The sequence below is a fragment of the Protomyctophum bolini genome (assembly GCF_963924005.1).
Source record: "Protomyctophum bolini genome assembly, chromosome: 12".
In the NCBI taxonomy this organism is placed as follows: Eukaryota; Metazoa; Chordata; class Actinopteri; order Myctophiformes; family Myctophidae; genus Protomyctophum; species Protomyctophum bolini.
In genome coordinates, this window is record NC_137873.1 from 2,465,910 (window position 1) to 2,478,169 (window position 12,260).

A 12,260-nucleotide genomic window follows, 5' to 3' on the forward strand; every position below is an offset into this window, starting at 1 on the left:
AAGCTGGGACCTCGCGTGGCTTATTGCTTTTCTAAAACAGTTACAAACATATAGCAATATTAACCTCATAAAACTATTACATTCACAAAAGTAGCTACGCTTTGCGCCCATCAGAGCGAGCGACACTTCCTTACACACGGCCAGCGTGTGTAAGGCAATCAAGTGCTTCCCTTCCCCAGTTCAGCTACAGAGCTGCGGGATCAGCTGGGAATGATATAAAATGATTGAAGATGTGGATTATCGGTGAGATTTACAACGGTCACGTGACGGTAACCAGCCAATCAGAATCAACTGCTGACACAACTGTCTTTAAAAATGTAAAAATGTAAGTACCGAAATAAACTATTCGTTCATTCATTCAAGTATTGGGACTAACCGTTTTAGAATTGAATTTTAACCTACAAAACATCACAATAATGGTGTTACTCTTCTGTACCTTACTGCACTTCCATGGCCTGTATCTGTAACTTTTCACTGCGTTGCTACAGTATCTCTAGCGTCTGAATTTCTCCTGCGGTATCCATCTTATCTATCTATTGAAGTGGGTGTGGGTGTCGGTCAATGATTTTTTTGTATATATATATATATTTTTTTTTTAATTATTATTAACATTTATTCTGACACTGGAGCCTCCCGAAATTGCAATTTGGACAAAGAGAAGTCTAATGAGGCGTCACTAGTCATCACTATACTCACTCGTTATTGGAAGCGCTCCACTGACGGCTTAATAGGTTAACAGACGTCGCAGAATGTTTGCGCAAATTACACTCCGATGAGCTTTATTTCATGCGAGAGATAACGCTTCCGCAGCGAAACCTGACAGCAGCGTGGAATCCACCATGGTGGTTAACTGTCACAGCACAAGGTATACCGCTGTGCTGTGCTGTTCATTCTGTATAGATCCCTCCATACACTTGTCAGCCAGCCAGCCGACCGACCGTCGAATCAGTCCGTCAGACAATTAACTACCTTAGCTAGACTGCTATGTAATCAGTCGCAGAATAAGTACGCCATCAGTCAGAACAGACAGGTAACCACCCAGCCAGCGACAGTATGCAATCAGCCAGCCAGTCAGTTAACAGTTTCTCAAACCATTTTTAGGGGCCGTGAGCAAATAACGTATTTTTTTGTTACATGTTTTTTTATATATATATATATACCGTACTGTATAATAAATAATTAGCAGTTCTACTGCTATGTCAGCTATAGTACATCTGCTATTTTCACTAGCATTTCTCTTTTGGGTCTTTGTTTGGCAACCATTTGTTCTAGACAAGACAAGTCATGTGATTAACCAGTCTGCGAACTGGGCTGGCAAAGACATACTGTACAAGCAATCAGACAGACAGACAGACAGACCTTCCATCGGGGTCGACAGTCGGGTGGCGTGTAGCGCCCGCCTTCTGTGACGTTGGGGTTCTCTTTCTGCACGCGCTCCATGGTCATCTGGGAGCTGAACTCGATCAGCAGACGCCCCACTGCGGGAACGGCGGGGGGGGGGGGGGGGGGGGGGGTGGGAAGGAAAGAACGTATAGGGAAGGAAGGGTGGGGAGAGATGGAGAGAGAGAGAGAGAGAGGGGTGTGTTAACATCAAAGAGGTACTGTTTGTTTATCAAAGCAATGTGTACAAAGACAAAAAGAATAGTTTCGATATGTTTGTCATCAGGTGGCATTTAATAGGAGGCACAGAGATGATATATTACTCCTAAAACACAAACAGAGACTTTGAAGTCAGTCAGAGCTAACCTGACGTGAAGGGTAATTATACTGTTCAGTGATGCTCCTCCACACACACACACACACATACATACAGTACAATCCCACCATATGTTACCGTAGCATAATAAAAACCTATCCATCACGACTCCTTTGAACACGCCGAGATTAAACGCAAGAGTGTGTGATGTTAAGCGTGTGTGCGCGCGCGCGTGTGCGCGCGCGCGCGCGTCTGTGTGTTCACTTCAAACCCCTTAAAAAAACAGCTTCTCTGCAGGTCCTGCACACGGGATGTTAAATGTCTCTCTTTTTTGCTCATTAAAACCTATACTACTAGCACTCTACAAGGAGGCCCACTCCGACCGCAACGTACTGTATCTTCAACCCATTTCTCACTCCATTACATACTTTTACAAGGCAATTTCCAAGCAACACGGCATGTAACTGCACATTAAATGGACGTTGTGCGCGCTAATGTAGAAGCGCCAGTTCCCTCATTTCCCCCTTTCCGCCTGCAGGGGGAGCAGACAACAAACCGTATGGCGTCACAGCACCCAGTCCACCCAAATGCAATCCACGCCATGTGTTGCCAAGTCAGCTTCTAATAACAAGCAAACTTGGGCTTGTAAATATTGGGGGTTGCAGGTTTTTGGGCTTCTCTTTTAAAGTGTTGCTGCTTATTTGGGCGTCCTTCCTAATGCTGTTCTCATACTGGTGATCTGTAAGCCAGTGTGAGCTTGTCGTTAAAGTGGCTAAACTGAGTACAAGTCATTGCTCTAGTAAGTCATTTTGCTCAGTGTGTGTGTGTGTGTGACTGTGTGTGTGTGTGTGTGTGTGTGTGTGTGTGTGTGTGATCATGCAACCTATGGTCGCTTCTTTAATCTCTTGCGCTCGTTCTCGTGGACCCGTCGGCTTGTTTCTCTCACAAAATCTGGCAACACTGATCCACACACACACACACACACACACACACACACACACACACACACACACACACACACACACACACACACACACACAGAGGCAGTTTTATGACGCTCTCAGTGCCATATCGTCTCTGTAATGTCTCTACCAGAAGATGCCAGTTAGTGCACACAGCGCCCGGAGCAGCCGGGGTGATCACCACAGCGTGAGCCACATAATTTAATCTGCATTAAAGTGACTGAGTCTCTGCTCCGCCGCATACCGAGAGGAGTGAATGACACCGTGTTGGCAAAACAAACAACGTGCACAAACAAACACCTAAACTGCACCTTCTAAAGGAAATGTGTTGAATATAATAGCCTCTTTCTTTTCTTTTTTTTTTGCTGTGCTTGCTGTGACTGATGTTTGATGTTATCTATGCTGCTGCCTTGTCTGAAGGAAGCCAAACAGAAATGAGTTTCACTCTGATGTACCTGTACACAAGATGTAACAATAAAGTTTTACTCTTATGTACCTGTACACAAGATGAAACAATAAAGTTTTACTCTTATGTAGGCCCACCTGTACACAAGATGTAACAATAAAGTTTTACTCTTATGTACCTGTACACAAGATGTAACAATAAAGTTTTACTCTTATGTACCTGTACACAAGATGAAACAATAAAGTTTTACTCTTATGTACCTGTACACAAGATGTAACAATAAAGTTTTACTCTTATGTACCTGTACACAAGATGAAACAATAAAGTTTTACTCTTATGTACCTGTACACAAGATGTAACAATAAAGTTTTACTCTTATGTACCTGTACCCAAGATGTAACAATAAAGTTTTACTCTTATGTACCTGTACCCAAGATGTAACAATAAAGTTTTACTCTTATGTACCTGTACACAAGATGAAACAATAAAGTTTTACTCTTATGTACCTGTACACAAGATGTAACAATAAAGTTTTACTCTTATGTACCTGTACACAAGATGAAACAATAAAGTTTTACTCTTATGTACCTGTACACAAGATGTAACAATAAAGTTTTACTCTTATGTACCTGTACACAAGATGTAACAATAAAGTTTTACTCTTATGTACCTGTACACAAGATGTAACAATAAAGTTTTACTCTTATGTACCTGTACACAAGATGAAACAATAAAGTTTTACTCTTATGTACCTGTACACAAGATGTAACAATAAAGTTTTACTCTTATGTACCTGTACCCAAGATGTAACAATAAAGTTTTACTCTTATGTACCTGTACCCAAGATGTAACAATAAAGTTTTACTCTTATGTACCTGTACCCAAGATGTAACAATAAAGTTTTACTCTTATGTACCTGTACCCAAGATGTAACAATAAAGTTTTACTCTTATGTACCTGTACACAAGATGTAACAATAAAGACAGACAGAGAAAAGTAATTGAATTGAGAGAGAGAGAGAGAGAGAGAGAGAGAGAGAGAGAGAGAGAGAGAGAGAGAGAGAGAGAGAGAGAGAGAGAGAGCATTATGTGTGTACGAGCCAATAATTCACTTAGTGTGGAGCCATGGATGTATGGGCTACGTGTGGAGAGAGAGAGAGACAGAGAGGATGTATGGGCTACATGTGGAGAGAGAGAGAGAGAGACAGAGAGGATGTATGGGCTACATGTGGAGAGAGAGAGAGAGAGAGAGAGAGAGAGAGAGAGAGAGAGACAGAGAGGATGTATGGGCTACGTGTGGAGAGAGAGAGAGAGAGAGAGAGAGAGAGAGAGAGAGACACACACAGAGAGGATGTATGGGCTACGTGTGGAGAGAGAGAGAGAGAGACAGAGAGGATGTATGGGCTACATGTGGAGAGAGAGAGAGAGAGAGAGAGAGAGACAGAGAGGATGTATGGGCTACGTGTGGAGAGAGAGAGAGAGAGAGAGAGAGAGAGAGAGAGAGAGAGAGAGAGACACACACAGAGAGGATGTATGGGCTACGTGTGGAGAGAGAGAGAGAGAGAGAGAGAGAGAGAGAGAGAGAGAGACAGAGAGGATGTATGGGCTACAGTATACGTGTGGAGAGAGAGCCCGTCCAATCAACGAGGGGCTGCCGATCGATGACAACACGCTTACATGTTCATCATAACACACTCCTCTGTCATACTGCAGCACCGCACTGAATGCAAAGCATACACACACACACACACACACACACACACACACACACACACACTTGAATTTCTATACTTGTGAGGACAATGTAGGACAGCATTGGAAATGGCTCAAAATAACAGAAAAATTGCCGATCCACAAGCTCACAACCCTGTAAGCTCACAGATCGGCTTTTCAGTGTGTGCGTGTGACATCTAGAACTCACCCCAGCCTGAATCTTTTCCAAATTCTAAACGTATCTCTAAAAATATTTTTTCAACAATAGAACAACCATTTTTCTTGTGAGGTCCATATGCAGGGAAATGGTCCTCACTGTTTCTCATATTCTACTATACTTGTGTTGTGGGGTCATTTGGTCCTGACAAGTATAGTAATACAATGCTGCATGTGCACGCACACGCACGCACACTCATGGCTGCTCATTGCTCCAGTCTGCAATTCCCTCCTCTCTAGTTCAATCTCTGTCCCAGGGTTTCCCTCCCTCCCTCTCACTCTCATTCTGTCTGCAATTTACCCCCTCCTGTTCCATCTCTCACTCTCCCTTCTTTCTCACATCCCATCTGCAATTCACAGCAGCACACATTACTCTCCTCCTCACTCTCTCCCCCCATCTCTCTCTCTCTCTCTCTCTCTCTCTCTCTCTCTCTCTCTCTCTCTCTCTCTCTCTCTCTCTCTCTCTCTCCCCATCTCTCTCTCTCTCTCTCTCTCTCTCTCTCTCTCTCTCGTTTATTCTCTGTCCAATAAGATGTTAATTGGAACATGGTGTTCTCAGGACCAATCATTATCAGGATGCTGCGAGCTAGAAAAACACAACAACAACAATGTACCAGTGTGGACTGTGGCCATAAACAACAACAACAACAAAAACAAGAAACAGAGAGTTAGTATCTTAGCTGCCATTAGCGCTTGTTGTCTTGCCCTATATTAGCTATATTTAGGCCAGTCCTTAATCCAGAGCAAGGTAGTGAGAGTGTGTTGTGTCGTTAGTATACACCGTGTCCCTGAAGCACACAAAGCCAGCGAAATAGAATGATTCATCTGCACAAGATTGCTGGGGTGCCATCCTGTGACCAGTCATCTGTATGACGTCATGTATGACGTCAGGTTGTCTATATAAATAATAAATATATTCTTTTGGCGAGTTCAACGACCAAAATGGCGGCAGTACCAACTCGAGAGTGGAGCGAAGAGCGCCTCCAATGTGCCGACTTACTGAAAAAGGACATCATCGAGTTCCTTCAAGGCAACGCGGCACACGCGTTTCTCGTGGAGCACAAGTTGATGGGAAACATAAAGAACGTGGCCAAAACGGCTAACAAAGGTCAGCTGATTGTCGCCTACGGCAAGCTGTTCGAGACCAAGCAGTTCAAAGACCCCACTGATCCAGGGGAAGACGTCTCGGAGCCGCTGGCAGCAGCGAAGGTGGAGGACGACGAACCCATCGAGGCCAGAGAGGCGGGAGACGGGGAAACACCCAAGTTCACCAAGTCGGTGCTGAAGAAAGGCGACAAGACCCACTATCCGAAGAAAGGCGAGAGCGTGAGCTGCTGGTACACCGGAAGCCTGGAGGACGGGACCGTGTTCGACACGAACATTCCCACGACGGCCAGGAAGAAGAAGCAGAGCAAGCCTTTCAGGTTCAAGGTCGGCATGGGCCACGTGGTCAGGGGATGGGACGAGGGGGTCCTGACCATGAGCCGGGGAGAAACGGCCAGGCTGGACATCGAGCCGGAGTGGGCCTACGGGAGGAAGGGTCGTCCCGAGGCCAAGATCCCGCCCAACGCAAAACTCATTTTTGAAGTGGAGCTCGTGGCCGTGGATTAGCAGACAGAGCTTCTCCAGCTTGCAATACAGGACCATGGGGGAAAGTTGTCACTTACTGTATATACAGTAGGTGGTGGATTTCTGATCATGCCCGGCTTTGTGTGTCTGTGTGTGTGTACCACAGAGATGATTTGATTGGCTGAGCACGGAGTGTTTTTTTTGAATTACGTCATATTGACAGCCAAGTCTCTGGACCTTTAATGAAGCAATATTACACGAGAGGAAGAGGTTGTGCTTTATCGGCACGGCAGGAACAAGGCTTTAGCAGAGTTCCGTAAGCAGCGCTGGAGTGCTAATTATCTAGGTAAAGCACACCCTCGAGTGCTGAAACAACACTGAAAAAATGCAACTCTATATCATTGTCACTTAAACAAAAAAAAGTAGAAATGCACACCTTTTTTAATGCCAGATTCAGCCACTATACGACCACTTAATGTCCCATGCAAGCTGCTCTGCTCTGTGAATCTCCATCTCATCAGCATGCGGCTGTTTTATTATTTTTGCGGACCCTCTTCCACTGTGTGTGTGTCTTACTGGCCTATGTAGTTGAGCGCTTGCAATCTACTACTAATAATATTCAAATATATTCGATATCCGTCCAATTATTTAACCCATTTAGGCCTGACCTCGAAATTTTGAAAAAAATCTTCTAAATCCTCCAGTTTTCTGAAATAAATATTTTCACGATTTTTCAAAAATAGCAGACTTAAGAGTTCGTATGAGCTTGTAGATCTGCTATTTCTCAATAGCTAAATTATATATAACATAATGTTTGAAACACCAAAAGGGGTTTCCGCCCCAAAATGGGTTAAGACCAATATTCAAATGTAATGAATGTATCACAATCAAATTAATTCCTACAGGTTTCAAACATACCCTGTGATTTTGGGGCTCTGATTGCCTCAACAAATTGGCTTTCACAAGATCATAGAGGCCATTTGTATTTCAGTTTTCATGATGTTAGGCAAAATGAAATGTTTGCGCACTTGGCAAACTCTTCATCACGGGTCAACGGATAAAAAGTCAATCTTGAATTCTCCATTCAAGAAACTCCCACACAGTCTTCTGGCAAAATATGAAACTTTTATTGCTGACGTTTCGGTTATCAGACCACCCGATGGTCCTGCTCCAGTCCATTGACTGTTTTGAACAGTTGTTGAGAATTTGAACTTCAGTTTACCCTCACGGCCTACCTTTGATGTGCTGCTATGTTGTTTTATTTCTGGGTTTCTCTTCTTTGGGTTTAATTTCCTTTCTCTTTTCTTGGAAATGTGCTGCTATACAAATACAGTTTGATTTGACTTGATACCTGTTGACGCTAAAGTGTTTTCTACCAGTCGCCATTTCACTCAAATCAGAGAAACATGAGAGCAAAATCTCTGTCCACGTTCACTTCCGTGTCGTTTCATTTGCAAAAAATAAATAAAAAATAAATAACTTTTTCTCCCCTTCCTGGATCTCCTCTGCAGATAATAACTATAGGGAACGGATGGTCGGGATAACAAAATATAATTATATTTTCATAGAAGCAGAAGCACAGAGAAAACTGTGTGTGTGTGTGAATGCTAATGAAGGGAGGGAGTGACAAGGACAAAGTTACAGTGTGATGAACTGATAACATGGGAATTATTACAGACACGCGTGCGCGCAATAATGACTATATCATATTAATTCATCATGATATCATAATTACAGAGAATGATTACTCTCTTTGAGCCACCTGCAGCAGGGTAGCAGTACACAAAACAACACCGCACGCAATCCAGTACGCACGTTGCATGATGAGCACTAACTAACAGTATGACGTACGACATGCGGCCACTATGTGAATCTTACAGTTTGCACTCTTCAGACATTCTCCGCAGACGTTTACCAGCTGCACCGCTACCACTTTCCAGAACCTAAATATGGGCATGCCCATACCGATATCAGGAATCTCCATAAGTCCATATATGGGCATAAAAGGGACACAGAGATCTATATTATCATTAACACTACGAGCGGAGGTCTCTGTCCTATCAAATACTCCCCCACAGGACGGAACATTAATGATATCATAACCGAGCGCACCTGGGCGTATCCTGATTTAATGGTTACAAAAACCCCCCGGGCGTTCTAGGTGTTAACTCTTAGTGTTGTGACAATTATTTGGGGCCCTACATGCAATATACCTTCCCCCCCCCCCCACCCTGCCCCTCATTGAGAAGCAGTGAATTATAGAGAACGCTGGGAGCGTTTCTGGGCTGTGTGCTTTCTGTACACAGTTAAATGAAGCGGCTTGCTCTCTCCATCCAATCTACTGGGGCATCACTTCACTGGATTATTCTCTCTCTCTCTCTCTCTTTTTCTGGCGTGACCAATCACAGCTCACCTCGCTGCTACGCGTTCAGAAGCACCTCCGGCTGTAAACAAACGCAGCATGAACAGCTGAACAGTGCACTCTGCACTGTGATGATGCTCACAATGCATACATATACTGTAGTTAACTGTACTGTATCAATAACTAAAGACAGGACAGGGAGACCACGTTGTTGTTATTAGTCTCCCCCCCCCCCCGTCTATGCAGGTAGGAATATCCACACTCTTTCAGAAGAGAAAGAGAGTGCTGATATTCCCTTCTCGCATCTTCAAGAATCTGCACCCGGCTACTGAGACTACTCCTCAGGACTCCCCCTGAGTAGAGCGGGCCTTCTCCTATAATAGTTCTTGGTATATTTGTTCTTTCATGTAGTCAGGACCTATAGCAACCTCGCCCTAAAGGTGCATCTTCATATATGGAGGCGTGATGTCACAGGGCGTGACCAACGTGACTAACTGATGGACGGGAGATGCAGTTTTCATAGTAAATGTGACCTACGGTCGAAATTTTCTGGCAATGCCATGCCAAAACATTTGAGTCATTGTCAATAGCAATATTCTTATTCAGAAACAGAAAATAGACAATCTACAAGCTCACGATGACGTGTTGTGAGCTTATAGATTGATGGCTTGCGATAAACGCTTGATAAGATTTTAAATTTAAAGGTGTCAACAAGCTGAAAACAGTGGCATCCAAACGCATGCTTGAACGCTGTTGTTATATTGTATCTTTGGCTACAGTACCATGCTAAATACTGTGGCTGTCTAGCATCTCACCCAGCGTTCGCAAGGGAATTTTCTCCCTCTGAATTGAGCAACAACAAATTTGCATATTATTATGAAAGTCAAAACTTTGTTATTGAAACCCAACAGAGGTCCATAAATCACGTTGTGACATAACAAGCTGTCTAAATGGGTCGAGGTGACATTCCACTGATGTAGTGTGGGTTACATCATCTGGTTTATGCATAGGGCTGTCACAGATGTGACAGAAATAACGTCTGGAACTGTCCCGGGGTCACATTTGAGTTTTTGCCTAATAATTGAATGTTCCGTCCTTTGGCCTCTGCATGCTATGAAAAGAAAGATTGTGTGTGTGTGTGTGTGGGGGGGGGGGGGGGGGGGGGATTACAAATAGGAGAGGGAGAGAGAGAGAGAGAGAGAGAGAGAGACTGTAATGAGATTCAGAAAGCTGAAAGTCTGCATTGTCACCAAGGCTATGACAGTGGGAGGCAAGAGCCTCACACATTTCCTCCCTCTCTCTCTCTCTCTCTCTCTCTCTCTCCCTCTCCCTCCCTCTCCCCCTCTCTCTCTCTCTCCCTCTCCCCCTCTCTCTCTCCCTCTCCCCCCTCTCTCTCCCTCCCTCTCCCCCTCTCTCTCTCCCTCCCTCTCCCCCCCTCTCTCTCTCCCTCCCTCTCCCCCCCTCCATCTCCCCCCTCTCTCTCTCTCTCTGTGTCTCCCACTCAGTCAATCTTTTATAAGTGCCTCTCCCGACTGTGGGCTGTAATTGCCTATTCTTTCCTGCAGCCGAGTGAGAGGAGAGAGGGAGGGAGGGAGAGAAGGGAAGGGAAGGGAAGGATGGAACGAGAGATCGAGAGAAGACGGGGAGGAGGATGGCAAGAGAGAGAGAGATGTGACGAGCGTGACGATACTTATAGGGAAGAACAGAGACAGAGGGGAAACTTGGTAAAACACTGTGTTTGTGTCAGGGACCATATGGGATGCAGTTAAGAGTCAAACCTTTAATTGGCAAAACCCTCCCAGCCAAGTTGGATGTCACGTCTGACATTTTCTCTGTCTCTCTGTCTCTCCCCTCTTCTGTGAGTCAAGCACGTCTTTCCTCCTCCGGCATTCGAGGCCCGTTCAACCATGGACTCATTGGCTCATTGGACCCTAGTGAGCTTATTTCTGGGCATGTCAGTGACCAGATAGAAATATCTTCAGTGGTTCTCAAACTGTGGTCCGAGGCCCACTGGTGGTGACGTGAGGGTATTGTAAGCAGGGTGGCAGCGGGTGGATTTCTAATGTAGAATATTAATATTTAAACAGATTTTTTTAAATTTTCTTTCAAACCTTGAAATTAGTATTTTCTAATACCGATAAACAGGGACCTGAAGTATACTAAACAGTAAACATATACCTGGAAATGCACACGGCCCACCCACCTGACCCACCCGTCACCCGTCTGGTCGTGTTAAGTGGGCAGATGGGTTGGCTGCAAAAACATTATTCAGACGGTGTGTTGATCTGACTCGCCGCCTTACTGAAGGCCTACTGTATATATTCATCCTCCAGTTTTAAGTAATAAGGTGACCACCAAAAAGATGGTTGGTTAAAACAGAGACGTGGGCCTGGGGCCATGGCTCAATGGTCCAGGCACCTTGGCTGTGTAATCCAGTCTGGCAGTGTGCCGCGGGTTCGACTCCCGATCCCGACGGCCTTTACTGCATGTCTTCCCCCCCATCTCTCTCCCCCCATTTCCTGTCAGCCTACTAGGGCTGCCGTAATTGTCCAAAAATTGGATTCGGATATTCGTTTTAAAAACCCACGTGGATTCGAGCAATTCGAGCCATTCGGATTTCGGATTTCAATTCGAGCCAATCGGATTTTTTAATAATTATATTTACACCAATACAACCTTAGACATAACATTTAAGATCGCATTGCTGGCGCAACTCTCTCTCTCCGCGCATTGGTGTTGCTGAAAACTGAGATGGAACGGAACGCATACATTCTCCCTTCTCCAGTAACATTTTTTTCTTAAATGAGCAATCCTACCACACAGCCTTATCAAAACGAGGCACGGAGGCAGTGTTAATTCTGCTGCATTATTATTATCTGTGGACTGTGGGTCTGCTGCCGACGTTATGAAACTTTTTAGCTGGCTAGCGCCTATGCTCCGCTGTTATGCTCAAATTAGTGACCCTAAAGAATTCTGAGGCAACATGGCTGGAGACGAGGCAGCCAATCAGAACTGCGCTGCGCTGTATAGTCTGTGTTTAGGAAATGTGCGAGGCAGCTGATTTATTCTTCAATGTATGCCGTTGTCGGCGTGTCGCATGGCAAATATAACTAATCTACAAGCTCACAAGTCACAACGCTTACCCATGGCACGGAAAACTAATAATAATAATAAATAAAAAAATATTTTTTATTATTATTTTTTATTCGAACCTTAATTTTATATATTCGGTTATTAATTTAAAAAATTGATTCGAATCTATATTCGGATATAGAATATTCGTTGGCAGCACTACAGCCTACTGTCTGTCCCTCCATAAAAAAATACAAAAACACAT

At 44.3% G+C, this 12,260-nt stretch overlaps 2 protein-coding genes across 2 annotated transcripts in view; one reads left to right on the forward strand and one right to left on the reverse strand.

Moving 5' to 3' along the window:
- LOC308324905 (beta-1,4-galactosyltransferase 2-like) overlaps nucleotides 1–12,260 on the reverse strand; it is a 158,061-nt gene that overhangs the window by 93,997 nt on the left and 51,804 nt on the right. Inside the window, exon 2 of the mRNA XM_080777250.1 lies at nucleotides 1,360–1,478. Within this exon, the coding sequence (XP_080633376.1) occupies nucleotides 1,360–1,478 (119 nt within the window). The remainder of the gene's footprint in view (nucleotides 1–1,359; nucleotides 1,479–12,260) is intronic.
- LOC308325530 (peptidyl-prolyl cis-trans isomerase FKBP3-like) lies at nucleotides 5,935–6,603 on the forward strand (the record flags this gene model as incomplete). The annotated part of the gene is made up of 1 exon (XM_080778056.1): nucleotides 5,935–6,603. One exon carries the CDS (start codon nucleotides 5,935–5,937, stop codon nucleotides 6,601–6,603), a length of 669 nt encoding a protein of 222 aa, XP_080634182.1.